Genomic DNA, 16,564 nt, shown 5'->3' with positions numbered 1-16,564 from the left:
TAAAGCAATGAGCTGTAAGGATGGAAAACGAAACAGGAACAATGAGAGAAGGAAATCAATTAAATTAGAGTCAAAACTGGAACTGAAAGAAAAAGGGAGAAGATTACGTTAATAGAGATAAAAAAAGGAACCTGAAAGAAAATAAAGAAAAATTGTGAATTGTAAAAGTTTAAAGATCTCTAACAATAATTAACCACTATCTGCAGGAAGGAGAGTGTATAGTTTGAATTGCATCTTTTTTGGGCCAAAGAGATTGAGTAGCATTGTAAGAACACAAATATCCTCGTTAAAAGGGTACTTGCACTTTTAAATATAACTTCTTGCAATGAGTTTATAGAATCATAGAATTTACAGTGCAGAAGGAGGCTATTTGGCCCATCAAGCTTGCATTGACAACAATCCCACCCAGGTCCTGTCCCCGCAACACCACACACTTACCCTCCCAATCCCTCCATCATTAAGGGGAAATTTATCATGGCTGATCAACCTAATCTGCACATATTTAGACTGTGGGAGGAACCCGAAGCACTCGGAGAAAACCCATGCAGACACAGGGAGAACTTGCAGACTCCACACAGACAGCCACCCGAAGCCGGAATTGAATTTGAGTCCCTGGTGCTGTGAGTCGGCAGTGCTAACCACTGTGCCAAATAAATTAAATCTGTTTGTCAGAATTTGCCAGAATTAGACATCTATTTATTTAACAGTTGAGATTTATGGAGGAAGGATTCAGCAATTTCTTGAAATTTTGGGAGTTTGAGAGTCAGCTACTGTTTGTAATGACTTTAGCTACAGAGTGGCACAAATCATTCAGTAATTTGTTGTAACATTCAGGATGATTTTCACACTAATAGTGGTTTTTGCATTAAACTCACTATTACTTTGCCAATAAGTTTCATTCCTTTCTCCTAAAATCTCAGTGGGTTAAATACATAGACTATTGGTGAGAAAAGGCAGAGGACTGGTACCATTTGAGTTGCTTTTGCAAAGAGCTGGTAGGACCACCATCAGTGCTGGAACCATTCTAGGAGTCACAAGGTCCCAGGTAACACATTATCAATTGTGACAATCTCTGGCACAAAATATTCTTGAGCTGAAGGTGAGGAAAAGTGTCTACCTAATGGAACATCTTGTGAGATGTTCTATTCCAGTAAATTTTAAAGTTTATTTATTAGTCACAAGTAAGCCTACATGAACACTGCAGTTGTTACTGTGAAAATCCCCTAATCACCATACTCTGGCACCTGTTCAAATACACTGAGGGAGAAGTTAGCATGGCAAATCCACCTAACCAACATGTCTTTTGGACTGTGGGAAGTAACCAGAGCACCCAGAGGAAATCCACACAGACACGGGGAGAATGTTCAGACTCCACACAGACAGTGACTCAAGTGGGAATCAAACCTAGGTTCCTGGCGCTGTGAAGCAGCAGTGCTAACCTCTGTGCCACAGTGCCACCCAACAAATTCTGGGCCTTTATTAAGGTCCTTTATAATTTGAAATATAGAGTAACTGCAGCCCACTTTCCTGAGCTGCAATTATATTCATGTCATATCAGTTAAGGGCGGGATATGGGGAGTGGGGGAAGGAGTGGAAGAGAGAGACTAACAAAAGAGAGATGAATAAAGCCAAGCACTGGTCAAGGGAATAAGCCTGTCTGCCAATTAAAGGAAGCAACATACAGGAATCAGAATGGAAACCAAAACCTCCGTCTAGTCAGCCAATGGATCATTTTTCAGTTGGAAGTGGTCTCAGGTTACCTATCAAATAAACTATTTAAGACTGGGATTTCCGAAATGAAAAAAAGCAACTGGCGATCTGAGTAACTCAGTCACCTTCAACTTGGGTTTTGCAGTGAAAATGTCACTTTGAGTTTATTTTTAGATAACGTAATTATCCACCAGCTGAGTGTTCCCTGTCAGACCTGCAGTAGCGCCACGTACAATCAAAACAACCTTCCAAACACATCAAAACCAGATCAGTCCCTGTTTCTGTGTCATTCTACTTGCTGAAAGCGACGTTAATCTATCTCTTACCGGAGACAACAGAAAAGCCTGTTCTAAAGTCTTGGGAGGGGACTACCAGGATTAATTTGTGACGATTTGGTCGTTTATCCAGGCGTTTGGCTAAATAGCAGGGTGGGAGGGGCTGTTGAATATAAATATGAAACTCGGGGACACCCCCTATCCAGCATCACAGGGATTATCAGCACAGCTGATCTGTGAGGCTGTGCATGGACAAAGAGGGAAAGCAGGAATTGTTACAGATTGTGGACGAACACAGGGAAATGCTCAACTGATGAAATAGCGAGGGAGCAAATAACCTAATGGAGGGGGAGATTGTTTTATCCTGAAGACTGACGGGGCTGTTTGTCTCCGGAGTCTGAGGTTACATCGGAATTGGTATTCGGATTGTGTTGGGGGTGGGTGGAGATCCACTGAGTGACTGGTTTAAAGCGAAAGCTTACAGCCGGAAGGAAGTTCTCCGAGGGGCTGGGAGGGAAACGCTCAGTGACACAGACGCTGCCGGTAAGCCGGGCTCTCAGACATGGTACCAGCGTGCCGGGGCTGCGGTGCCCCCGGGCTCAGCCTCTCCACCACCTGCCGAGGGCTGGAGTGACGGGGCGGCGGCTTCTGAGTGCTGGACCCCCCCAGGACTGCAGTCGGCCTGATTCCCTCCCCGCTCGCTGCCTGGCACGGCGGATTGACGCAGTAGAAAGTTGGCTGCGGGAATGTTGGAGCGCTCCAAGTTGTTGTGGATGGCCGGGATAAAGCTCCTGCTGCTGCTACTGCCGATCCTGGGCCGGGCTCGCTGCCTGCTGCAGTCCAACAGCTCGGCAGCCGCACTCTACTATGTGAGTATCGGGGACGGCACCGCCACCCAGTTCGAGTTTCCCGAGAATACCAAGGGCATCATTGTGGTTTCCAGTCGCTACGGCAGTGCCAAGGAGAAGGATGGTAGCAGGCTGCTGGTTCAATCCCTGGATCCGGATGTCCTCGCAATAATCAACGTTAGTGATGCTGAACCCATAGGATTTGTGAAAAGTTACATTGTCAGCATCAAATCCGGAATGGCTGGCACCGCGCCTCTCTTAATCCGCCTCCTCGATGTCACTAGGGTTGTGCCATTCACCGTGGAAGAGCGAACAGACTATCTAATCAAAGTGTTGCCTAATGACAATGACCTAGGTTCTAACAGTCTGGCGCATTTCTCTGAACATCCCCTCCTGTACTTCCTCTTACCTTTGATTTTTATCAATAAGTGTGCTTTTGGTTGTAAAGTGGAAGTAGCAGTCCTCCGAGCTCTTCTGAAGCAACCACATCCTGTCATTCTAGGAGTGATTGGGCAGTTTCTGTTGATGCCCTTGTATGGCTTTATCTTGTCCAAGATCTTCTCCCTACCCAAAGCCCTTTCCCTTGGGCTGATAATCACTTGCTCTACCCCAGGAGGGGGTGGAGGTTACCTCTACAGTCTCCTCCTAGGAGGGGATGTGACCCTTGCCATCTCCATGACCTTGCTCTCAACTGTGGTCGCAACTGGTATGATGCCACTTTCATCCACTATTTATACGCATATTCTCAATGTTCACGAAACGCTGCACGTGCCCTTCACGAAGATTCTGGTGACATTGCTGTTTATAGCTATTCCCATTTCAACAGGGATGTTGGTCAAGTATAAGCTGCCACGGGTCAGCAAGTTCTTACTTTTGCTCATTCGACCCCTCAGTTTTATATTAATCGTTGGAGGACTCTTTATGGCTTATCAGATGGGAGCAGCCATACTTTACAATGTTCACAACGAAATAATTCTTGCTGGAGTTGCTGTCCCTGTGTTTGGATTGCTGATTGGATATCTCATGGCCTATTGTGTGGGATTACCTGTCCCCTTGTGCAAAACAGTCAGTATAGAGATTGGAGTCCAGAATAGCTTGCTAGCCCTCGCTGTACTCCAGTTATCCTTCCGTCGCATCGAAGCAGACTTTGCCTCACAGGCCCCATTTATAGTGGCTCTGAGTAGTACTTCTGAGATGCTGCTGCTTGTAATCTTTCATTTTATCTACAAGAACATCAGGCCAAGTCCAGAAGAAAATGACTTTAAGTCCTAACCTTTTTTTGTTTGTTTGAATTTGCTCAAAAGAAACAAGTTCTCTGCACTGCAAAATACATTCATATTTTTGTATGAGCTATTTTCTAAAATGAGAGTATATGGCTACTGCAACAATTTGATATGTTTACATGGTTTTCTGAAATAAGCTACTGTCTTGCTTGTCTGCTGAAAACAAATGCCCTGCAATTCAATGGCTGAACTTCTGGTGCAGTAATATTTTTTTAAAGCCTTTACTTTGCATCCAGTATCAAATTTCAGTGGGTAAGGCAATTGTATGTGACCTCATTCCTTTAACATATTGTCTTTTCAAAAAAAAAGTTCAATTTCTTCTATTGTGAACATTTTCTTGCAACAGTTTGTGCCATCTTCAATAAGTTGTTTCCTCCAGTATTATTTTCAGGTGTGTATGATCTGTCAGAGGGAAAATGTTCCACTCTATTTTCATCTAAAATATTCTATTGTATTGTCATCAAGCCATTATAGAGGCTTCTATGCATTTCATTGTCTCATTAAATAAATTAGGACAATGGCCTTGAGCAGCATTCCCTGTTACGCTTAAATTGTTGGAGTCCTGTGCAATGTGTCTGTTACCTGACTACCTGTGATCAGCAGTGACCTGATAAATGTAACTTTTGTAATATTTGGTATCAGTAAGAATGCACACAGATTTTGAGTTTTACATCTGATAGGATTGGCAATTTAAAGTTAATAAAGTCTATTAAGAGTGTCATTCTGCAGAATCAAAACTGATTTAAAAACAAATGTTAGAATAAACTGAATTAAACTTCCTTTTGTGTGGGTATTTACAATATATATACTTGGACTATCAATTCTTTCTTTGCCCGGTCACAGTTGATAAAACAATGGCTTGTATGTAGAAATCTCATTTTAATGAAATCCTGTTTAATGGCAAATCCTACTAAATAGCGTCTTGTAAAGTTTTTTTTTGTCTTATTTATCTCAATGGCCATTTATGGTATTTCTTTGAATTTTTTTTTTGCTTGAAAAGAGTAAGGATTGTTTTCACCTCCCTCCCCATCTTCCTCCTCCCCTTGTTTTGCTTCTTGTGTGAGCTGAACATAGGAAAGTCAGGTGGCTCAACTATTTAGGGCATCATTGCCAAACCAAAAACCTGCACGGCAACGCTGTTCAGTGATATCTATCTTGGCTCAGTGCTGAGGCTAATTGTAATGTCTGAGATCAGCTACTCCACCAAAGACTGCAAGGAAAGTTACCTAATGTTAGAACTTTGGCTAATGCTCCATTTTCTACATCTTTTTAAAGTTAGTTGCACTTTTGTGCTTAAAACATTTGTCCCAAACAATGTAACTGCACTAGTTAACTTGTGCAATCATATGATTGAAATTGGCTTATTGACATAGGCAGTTTTTAAGATAAGATTTTATTTGATTTGTTCTAGCTAGTGGAGTTCAGACTATATTTCTGCTTTAACAATATTTCCCTACGCCACTGAAAAAAGCTCTTTCAGCCAACATTTTGTAAAGTACATTTCATGTAATGTGTGTGCTGCCCATGTTCATTTTTAGTAAATATTTGTCAAGTAAACCAAAGGTGGTGGTTTTTTTCTTATTTCCCACATTACAAGTGAGTATAGCATGACTAGGAAGCACCTTTTTTGGGTGTCCTGAAGTAGTGATAGGCACTAATATTAATGTAAATGAGGAACAACTATTTCCAGTGGATTCAGTAACCCCTGTCAATAGAGAATTGGATCAATTCTTAAAGGAAGAATTTAGATTTACTGGGGAATGGGACTAATTTTAGTAGCTTTTACAAAGAGTTGGCACAGCTATGATGGGCTAAAGGGTCGCTTGTGCAGTACCATTTTGACTTTACATCATTTCTCTCTTAACAATGGTAACCTGATGTGGTTTAATTAAATTTAGCTCAATCTAAGCTAATAATTTAATGTATAAATTCATATGTGAAAACATTTTTTCCCAAATGTTATTGTGACTGACTTTCTCTTTTTTCTGTGAAAGCTTAGTGAAATACCAATACACTTTTAATCTAAATTATATGTAATCAGTATACTGCTAGTAACTTCAGGCTGTGTACATAATGAGAGTGGGCTAATTTAGTTAATTATAGTAGTGTGTGTATATCTAAAATGGATTGTTGGCAAAAAGGTTACAGCAATTTGTCACTGTTAACAGATGTTGCATGATAGTTGAAACTTAAGATGGAAGTAATTTAGTTTCAACATATTGGTTTCATACATATGCTGGTAATTGGGTTGCCACATGCATGTAATTAACATATGATAGTAAATCAGCCAACCAAAAATAAAACTCTTCTTCATATTAAGCTGTGGCGAAGGCCTTCCCTGTGGGAAGAAGCCTCAGTTTACCCCAAAGAATTAAGAGTCATAAAATAGCAGGATGATTAAGGAAGTGCATTAAAAACTTGTGTGTGTGATCAGGGGTGGGTGCACTTGTGCTTTAAAGATGTTTTCTTTCAATTTTAAGTACATTCAACTCTACTTTTTAATTGGTGATCTCGTTGCGTGTTTCCAGTTAATTATTTCTGAATCATTAATGAAAATATTTGTGTAAATCAAACCACTAATAATTTCAGTAGATAGTTGTTAAGGACGTGTCATGCAAAAGTAATAGGGGTGTAACCAATTGATATTATTAAGGAAGTATTTTCTATGCTGTTTGCAAAAGTAGTGCCCATTTTTGCACTTTTTGCTGATGGGAATAAGTGTAACCTATTTTGTGACACAGCTTGTGGGTGGAAGGAAGCAAATTTTATTTGACCAAGTTGGTAAATGTTAAAGAAAAATGAGCCTTTTAATTAAATTACACTTTGGTCACCTAAAACACCACTTCCTCCCTAATAATATATACCTGTTTTCTCTTTTGCTCATCAATTTTGGTAAACATTTGCACAATATAGTGTGGCCCTTCTGGTTTCTAGAACATGGTAGTTACTTCTAGGATTGGAAAATTGCCTTGAGCTTGTGATTTACATTCCACATAGCAAAAGATTAGGATTTGTTTTATTTTTGTACTCTTGTTTTGCTTGTGCAGGAATCTCAAGGAGTTGGTTTGCAGGTGCAGCAGGTAATTAAGAAGGCAAATGGAATTTTGTCCTTCATTGCTAGAGGGATGGAGTTTAAAAACAGCAAGGTTATGTTGCAGCTGTATAAGGTGCTGGTGAGGGCATACCTGGAGTACACTGTACCGTTTTGGTCTCCTTACTTGAGAGAATATACTGACACTGCAGAGGAGATTCACTAGGTTGATTCTGGAGTTGAGGGTTGGCTTATGAGGAGAGACTGAGCAGACTGGGGCTACTCTCATTGGAATTCAGAAGAATGAGGGGAGATCTTATAGAAGCATATTAAGGGAATAGATAAGATAGAAACAGAAGTTGTTTCCACTGGTGAGTGAAACTAGAACCGGGGGCATTAGCCTGAAAAAGGGGAAGCAGATTTGGGACTGAATTGAGGAGGAACTTCCCAACACAAAGGGTTGTGAAATTTGCTGATGGCACCAAGATTGGGGGAACGGCAAATTGCGTGGCGGGTGTGGAGAGTCTGCAGAAGGATCTAGATAGGCTGTGTGAATGGGCCAGAAAATGGCAAATGGAATTTAATGTTGGCAAGTGCAAGGTTGTCCACTTTGGTAGGAAGGACTATTTCTTACGTGGCAAAAAACTGCAGCAGGTGACGGTGCAGAGGGACCTCGGGGTCCTTGTGTATGAGTCGCAAAAACCCAGCCTGCAGGTGGTCAGGAAGGCGAATGGGATGCTGGCCTTCATAGCGAGGGGGATTGAATATAAAAGTAGGGAGGTCTTGCTGCGGCTGTATAGGGCATTGGTGAGGCCGCAGCTGGAGTACTGTGTGCAGTTTTGGTCGCTGCACTTGTGCAAGGATATTTTGGCCTTGGAGGGAGTGCAGAGGAGGTTTACTAGGCTGATACCAGGGTTGAGCTATGAGGAGAGGCTGAATAAATTAGGCTTGTACTCGTTAGAGTTTAGAAGAATGAGGGGAGATCTCATTGAGACGTATAAGATGATGAATGGGATGGATAGGATAGAGGTGGAGAGACTTCCTGCTCAGAGGACAGTAAGACTAGGGGGCACAGCCTCAAGATAAAGGGGGGGTGGTTTAGAACAGAGTTGAGGAGGAACTTCTTCACTCAAAGGGTGGTGAATCTCTGGAATTCTCTGCCCGTTGAGGTGGTGGAGGCTGCCTCGCTAAATATTTTTAAGACGCGGGTTGATGGGTTTTTGATAAGTGAGGGGATTAAGGGTTATGGGGCAAGGGCAGGAATGTGGAACTGAGCCACGACAGGTCAGCCATGATCTTATTGAATGGCGGGGCAGGCTCGAAGGGCTAGATGGCCTACTCCTCCTATTTCTTATGTTCTTAAGTGTTTTTAAGGCAAGGATAGATAAATTTTTGAACAGTAAAGAAATTAAGGCTTATGGTGAGCGGGTGGGTAAGTGGAGTTGAGTCCACAAAAAGGTTAGCCATGATCTTATTGAATGGCAGAGCAGGCTCAAGGAACCCGATGGCCTACTCCTGCTCCTAGTTCTTGTGTCCTTATGTTGCGGCTGTATAAAGCCTCTATTAGGCCACACTTGGAATATTTGTGTGCAGTTCCACCATGCTATCAGAAGGACATGAAAGCTTTGGAGTGAGAGAGTACGAACAAGGTTCACCAGGAAGTTGCCTGGTCTCAAGGGTGTTGACTGAGGAGAGTTTGAATAAACTAGAATTGTTTTCATTGGATAGATGGAGGCTGAGGGGAGACCTCGTAGGGGTACAAAACTGAGGCATAGACACAGTGGATAGGCAGAAGCTCTTTCCCCAGGGTGGAGGTGTAATTGCAAGGGGGCACAGGTTCAAAGCATGATGGGGAAGTTTACAGGAGATGTGCAGGGGAAATTTTTCACCCACAATGGTGGGTGCCTGGAACAAAGTGCCAGAGGAGGTGGTAAAGTAGGCACACTTGCAACATTTAAGAGACATCTAGATGGGTACATGAATAGAGGAATATGGACTAAGAAGGTTTTTAGTTTGGACATTATGATCAGCACAGGTTTGGAGAACTGAAGGGCCTGTTCCTGTGCTGTACTATTCTTTGTTCTACATGGTTAGAGTGCAAAGTTAATGCTGCAAAAAATCTATATGTTTGCATGTTTTAAGTGCAAGAAGCAAAAAGCTCAGCACCAGTTTAAAATAATTACATGCATAATTATTTGCACCTCATATGATGTGGTCTGCTCTGCAATATAAAACTAAAATATTCCATAGTAACTTTGGTTCTGTAATTTGCACACAGCAGTAGACCCTGGAATGATTTCATAGCTAAGTGACTTATTATAAACTGTTTGAACCTCCATGTAGTCTAATGTTACCTGGATTGGTTAGCATGAAACATTAAGCAACAACAGTAAAGAGAAATAGCTAATGGGTTCTGATGTTAATGGATACACTTGGAAACCTGAAATCCCCACAAGTTTTTACATTCCTCATTTAGGTCTCAGCTTGAAGTTGGAGATGGGATGTCCTACTCACTTCAGAAGAGCAGGTCAATATTAGGAAACAAAAGTAAAATCAGTGAGATAAATGATTCCTATTTTAGCACCTCCCCTACCCCATCTTGACTTGCACCAAGTAGGGACAGTTAAAATTGGGCTTGACAGTCATCAATGTCTTTTTGCAGGACTGGAAGGGTTAAGCAATTTAATAGACTACAGGAGTATTTGGGACTGTGCAAGGTTTGTTAGATTCAAGCGCACCTGTATAGCAGCCTAGCCCTCTGCAGCCTATGACCAAGACTGGATCAAATTACACATTGCAGACAAACAGGCTTGTGTGTCTTGTCCTCCATGGGAGCCAAACTTAAATTTGTTCCAAACCACTTATGATGCTATAGAGAGTACAGTGAAGGCTAACCAGGCTGAGTCCTGGAATGATAGGCCTGTCATATGCAGAGAGACTAAGTTGATTAGGATAATATTCACTGGAGTTGTGTGAGGGGATCTCAAAATTCTAATTGGGAACATTCTGAATCTACCCTATGGTGAGGGAGTCCAGAACTGAAGGTCATTGTATGAGGATAAGGAGTAAATCTCTTAGAACTGAGGTGAGGGGAAATTTCTTCACCCAGAAGGTGTTGAATGTATGGAATTAACTACCACAATGTAGTTGAGAACAAAACGTCTGATTTCAAGAAGAAATTAGATATAATGCTACAGGCTAAATGGAGGTGGGGGGGGGGGGGGATCAGGATATTGAATTTGATCAAAATGAATGGTGGAGCAGGCTTGAAGGGCTGAATGGTCTGGTCTAGTCCTGCTTCTAGTTTCTATGATGCTTAAAAGCTATTGGCTGTATTTATTTGCAAGTGCAGAGCCAGGAAATGGGGGACAGTGGGGCTGGGCATGGGAATAAATAAGAGAACGATTAAATGGGGATGGGAATCTATGTAAGGAGTCAGGAGGGGGAATAGAGGGCAAAACATCAAAGACAAGGGGGGAAAGAAAAGTGGTGGGCAGAGAAACACAGGGCCTCAGTGAAAAATAGTAGAGACAGGACCAGGAATGTTTAAAAAGGTGAGCATAAAGTCTGTGTCTTAATGTGTGGAATACTTGCAATAAAGTGGATGAATTAAGTATAGTTGGGATTGCAGAGACATGGCTGCAGGGTGACCAGGGATGGGAACTGAACATCCAGGGGTATCCTGTATTTAGGACAAACAAAGATAGAGGTGGTGGAGTTGAGGAAGGATGTTCTTGGAGTGCAGAGAAGGTTTACCAGACTAATTCATGGGATAGTGGGACTGACATAGAAGTGATTTGAATCAGTTAGGATTGTATTCACTGGAGTTCAGAAGAATGAGGGGGGAACCCATAGAAACCTATTAAATTCTAACAGGACTAAACAGGGTAGATGAAAGGAGGACATTCTCAATCATGGGGGTTGTCCAGAACCAGGGGTCACACCCTGAGGATACAGGGTAGACTGCTTAGGACTGAGGATGAAGTTTCTTCACCCAGAGGATGGTGAGGTGAGCCTGTGGAATTCACTACCAAAAGTAGTTGAGGGCAAAACATTGAATGTTTTCAAGAAGCGGCTAGATGTAGCACTCGAGGAAGGGGATCAAGCAACATGGGCAGAAGGTGGGATCAGGTTATTGAGTTGGATGATCAGCTGTGATCCTAGTGAATAGTGGAAAAAGGGCTGAATGGCCTGCTCCTGCTTCTATTTTCTATGTATTAATGGGACACAAAAGGAAACAATGTGTCCAGAGGAGATGTCAATGTAGCACCTGCATTCTGTGAAAGTGGGAGCAGTTATCTGAAGTTTCTGGCTTGAAAGACCCAGAATGGTGTGAAATTAATCATTAAAAAGTGATAAGCAGTTCCTCAATCTTGGCTAATCATTCAATTAGCCAATATTTATGATCTACTTTGCAATTGTAGTTATTTGGTGCTCTGTATAGTTCATACTTGTTAATTCATTTTAAAGCTTATGCTTAGAATTAGGCTATGGGCTTTGAATGTGGGGTGATTTGAAGATATTTCTAAACATAATTGTCTTGTTTGCAATCAGCTATTGTCAATACTTTGATACCGATTTTAATTTTCCTTTCAAAAACAGGAATTCAGTAATTCTCCTTGCATTTGATTGTATCATACTTAATGGGGATTCCCAGTGCTGAAATGTAATGACTGTCAGTTCATCACCACCTTCTCAAGAAAATAAGGATGGGCAATAAATACTGGCCTAGCCAACAATACCCACGTCCCCTGAACAGTAAAACAATACTGAAGCCCAAACTTTGAGCACTTGTACCCATGTAATTGGTTTCTGTAGTTTATAGTGTGTTTATTTCTTAGAACAGTATGCACTAATAGGGCTTACTGGTGTAAATCTAAACTTTACAACTGTACTCCAAATGCCAGAACACATGTATAGCATGATGGGTGTCAGCTACTGTTCGTTTGGTAGTATGCTCACCTTCACAAACTTGAGCATAGTGCTACACTGACACTTCTCTGCAGTACTGAGTGCTGCACTGTTGAAGGTGCCATCTTTCAGTTATGACATTAAACCAAATCCCATCTGCACTCTGGATTTTTGAAGACAAGCAGGAGGAGTCCCCCACCACCACCACCAGAATTCTGGTGAATCCTGCAAGAACATCACAAATAGATCACGTGGCCAACATCACATTGCTGGTTGTGGGAACGTATATTCAACACTTGCTTTCATTACCTCTCAATGTGTTGACAGCTTAATGCTGGAATTATTGAATTGCAATCTGTCATTTGCTACTCCATCCCAGACTGTGCTTTGGATATCCCTTCCTTTGCCATCCCCTATCCAACCGCAAACTGGCAACTGGTGAAATCAATTATTTGGCAAGAACTTGCCCATTTGTTAGAAATCCCAATTAAGAAGTTAAGCTTTAACCTGCTTGAGGTGTAAATGGGATTTAAATCCCATCTTGCCCTTAATTATTTTCTATTTGTTCAATGTTAAATTTCTCCATTACTATTTACATTTTTTAACTTTAATTTGGCTCTTTTCACCTTCAGCTTCTATTTTAACACTTTGCTCACAATATCTCAGCTTCTGCTTTAAGCTTCTTTTTACAGTGTAATGTTCTGAAGTGCACCAATAATCAAATCACTATTTCCTGATCAGAATTCTTTAATGTGGTTGGCTGGCTTTTTTATGTTTTCAGTATGTGGACATTGCTGGCTAGGCCAGCATTTATTGCCCTTGAGAAGGTGGTAACTATAGTTCAATGCTGAGAAACTCCACTAAATACACAGGCAAGTGCAAGGAAGAGTTCCTGCCACAGATTACTGGATTTCTCAGTGAGGCTTTCTTCAAGGTCTCTTGAGGTCCCCCTAGTACTAAACTCCCACAGGAGGACACATCCTCTCCACATTAGGCTTACTCCACCCTTCAAAGAGCCAAGTGGCTTACTTGTGCTCCTAAATTGTATGCCAGCAAGGAATGTTATTACATCACTACCATTTAGATGTTAGTCATAATAATTATCATCACAACAGCTCAAAAACAAAGGTTTGTGATTTACAATGTCAACAAAAATGAAATATTTGCTGACAATCCCAGGGTGACATAATGGTTAGCACTGCTGCCTCAGCTCCAGGGATCTGGGTTCAATTCTAGCCTTGGATGACTGACTGACTGTGGAGTTTACATATTCTCCCTGTGTCTGCATGGGTTTCCTCCTACAGTCTAAAGATGCCCAGGTTAGGTGGACTGGCTATGCTAAATTGTCTCTTAGTGTCCTAAGGTGTGTAGGTAAAATGGATTAGCCATCATAGAGTTGTGGGGTTTCAGGGATAGAGTGGGAGATGAGGGCTTGGGTGAGATACCCTAAGACTCAATGAGCCAAATGGCTTCATCTGCACTGTAGTGATTGATTCATCAATCACAATTACAATTTGAGCTAATGGAAGAGTTGCCCTCTGCACAAAATCAATGGTATCTTCAGCAGCTAAGGAATTCCAGGATCCCACATCCTGTATAATACCAATGGCAGAACCCATTACCTTTTGAAATTTGAGCACAATGAGACAAGAAACATTTGTTTTGTTGGCTTCTAGATACAGAATGATGACCTTCATAGGTCAGTTACCAGAATTTAACTCCTGGCCCCATGCTGGAGGACGGCTATTAATCCACCCATATGCAAACCTGTGATCATGGGTAACTCATCAAGTTCTAATGTGGTAGTGCTATGAAAGATCAGGAAACAAAATCTCTCACTCTGCATGTCTAGCAGATGTGAGAAAATGCTTCAAATTCCTCAATCACTCCAGTAAGATTGTGGCCATCTGTATAATGCAGATATTACCATGAAATAGTTTCCATTCATACAAACAGCTGTGCAGCTGCTTAAAAGGTAAACACTTTTCTGGACACTATTCAATGTGAGCTGCACTATTATTACGCATAAATGTAAACACCAAAACCAATTTTTTGATTTGCTGAATTGGGGGGGAAAAAATACTTGGAGCTTGACAATGGACAAAACTCATGGCAGTGGTATTAATTATATAACAAAGGCCATGTTTTTGGAGATTTCTCAAACTTATCAGTTTTATGATGAAATCCATACAATTCAACAAGAAGTACAACTAAGCACTGGTCCTGACCTTTAATGGTGTCACACTAGAGCCATCATTTTTGCATCACCTTTTTTCTTGAGTAATCTATGATCATGATTAATTTTTGAATAAAATCTGTACAATTCAACAAATCTGTCTTGAGAATCAACAGAACACTTTTTCCCTTAACAGAGACTCCCTCTAAAATTGCAGTGAGTATTTGGTTCATAGGGAGAAATTTGTGTCCAAATAACTTAAAATAAAAATGATGCCTGTAGTTACTCTTTAAAATAGTCCAGTGAAAGATTCAGAAGTAGTGGGGATATTTGTCAGCTCGAAACATAAGGGCAACACAGTGGTTAGCACTGTTGCTTCACAATCGAAGGATCTGTGTTTAATTCCACTTCTGTCTGTGTGGAGTTGCACATTTTCCCCATGTCTGAATGGGTTTCCTCCAGGTCCTCTGATTTCCTTCCACATTCCAATGATTATGTGTTAGGTTGATTGGCCATGCTGAATTGACCCTTAGTGTCAGAGGGACTAGCAAGGCAAGTATGTAGGCTTATGGGGATAGGGCCTGGGTGGGATTGTTGTCAATGCAGGCTGGATTTGCCAAATAGCCTCCTTCTGCCGTGTAGGGATTCTGAGTGTAAGTGAGAACCACATTAGCAAGCACTCCTTCCAAATGAATAATGATCTGTCAGTGTGAACAATTCAATTGTAGCTTCCATTTTAGCTATTAAGGATTTTAAGAAATGCAAAAGTCTACAATTCCACATATGGGTGCCCTCCCCTGGGTGTGGGAGGGGTCATAGACCTGTTCAATGGAAGGAAATAACAGAAAAACATCACTGCCCCAAAAGAGACGAAAAGATGGAGACCCTGCTACAGATATCAAGCTTATTCCAATCGTGTATATTTAAAGGTGGTATCAAAGGTCCCAAATCAGTGGAATAAATTTGCAATGCTACTGTTTTCTTATATTCTGTACCTAAATTATTGGATAATGACTTCTCATTTCAAAGATTTTTTTTGTTGTGCTACAAACTGCTGTTATCTTCATTCATTACTTCACACAATAATCCTAATTTGGCTGTCACACAATGTCTTCTCAAGGATTTATTTTGTTGCATTCCAAATTACAGCCTGCTTTGAGGATTCTGCTCAAAGTTACAACACAGGGCATGCAAAGTGCATTCAATGATAGTGGAGATCACAGCATAGAAAGAACAGGCGATGGGATAGCCTGAAATGCCTAGAGGCAAACAATCCATAGCTTAGCTGGATAGTTCTACCAACACAAAGGTGTTAATGTGACACAAAGCTTTTCAATCATCAACAAGGAGCTGGGCGTCAGACAATGCGCTTTTGAACCTTGGTCAGTTCCAGAATTAAAGGAACACACATATAAAGTGGCAATTATGTAAAATGGTACAAATCGGGGAAATGTACTGTTTACAAAAAGTACAGCCAAGTTAATTCTACTTTTGTAGCTTAAAAAACTACAAATGGTGAAAAAATCTACAACAGCAAAAAATTTGGAAGCACAGATCAGTCAGCAGAAATGGAGTGAGCAAATTACTCTCGTGACATAAAAAGAGCAAGTGCTGGAAAAACTCAGCAGGTCCGGTAGCATTTGTGGAAACAGGAAGAGCTAATGTTTCAAGTCCACTATGACTTCTTCGGAACTGAAGAAGCTTCAACTCTGCTCTTCTCCCTGCCAATGCTGCCAGCCCTGCTGAGATTTTCCAGCACTTGCTGTTTTTATCTCAAAGCTGCAGTATTCTGTTTTTCACCATATTTTCCACCATTTGTGCCACCAGCTCTTTCTCTCCTGAGGCACCTTCCCATGCAAATACAACATATTATACCTTTCCAATTACTTCTTCCCACAATCTGCTTACTAGGTCAAACAGCAACTTGCACATATTACACCCAACCACACCCATATTGACTTACGCAGGGGAAAGCAAAAGCTATTTTAAGGACATGTGTGTTCTCAAGGATAATATTTTATAGGCACCCATTCAAAAAAACTGAATATATATTTTGCAATAAATTTGATATATGCAGCCACATCATCACAGACAAATTTATCACAAGAGATGGGATTTCTAAATAAAATTGTGCTTCACTCGTTTTTTTTCATATACATCAAAATGTTTTTGTAGTTGCAGTTTTTGGTTTCTTTGTGAGCCTCACTTCCTCATTGGAATCAAGCTGATAAGTCACTTATGGCTCAATTGACAGAGCGGCATGTTGGCACCGTGGTTAGCACTGCTTCCTCATAGTGTCAGAAGCTCGGGTTCAGTTCTGGCCTTGGTGA

The 16,564-nt window shown here is 41.2% G+C and overlaps 1 protein-coding gene across 1 annotated transcript; it reads left to right on the top strand.

Annotated features, from left to right (window-relative positions):
- Positions 1-1,850: 1,850 nt before the first annotated feature.
- On the top strand, positions 1,851-4,895 carry slc10a3 (solute carrier family 10 member 3). Its single transcript, XM_080186815.1, has one exon. The coding sequence runs from the start codon at positions 2,732-2,734 to the stop codon at positions 4,103-4,105; it is 1,374 nt and encodes a 457-aa protein (XP_080042941.1). The 5' UTR covers positions 1,851-2,731; the 3' UTR covers positions 4,106-4,895.
- Positions 4,896-16,564: the final 11,669 nt, after the last annotated feature.

The sequence above is a fragment of the Carcharhinus amblyrhynchos genome, chromosome 4 (genome assembly GCF_965287045.1).
Source record: "Carcharhinus amblyrhynchos chromosome 4, sCarAmb.v2.hapA, whole genome shotgun sequence".
Taxonomy (NCBI): Eukaryota; Metazoa; Chordata; class Chondrichthyes; order Carcharhiniformes; family Carcharhinidae; genus Carcharhinus; species Carcharhinus amblyrhynchos.
Note: the sequence above shows the minus strand (reverse complement) of the source record. Positions and strands in the feature narration are given on the sequence as shown.

What these genes read in the sequence shown, in the direction of transcription:
- slc10a3 (XM_080186815.1), top strand. Translation starts at nt 2,732, where the DNA reads ATGTTGGAGCGCTCCAAGTTGTTGTGGATGGCCGGGATAAAGCTCCTG.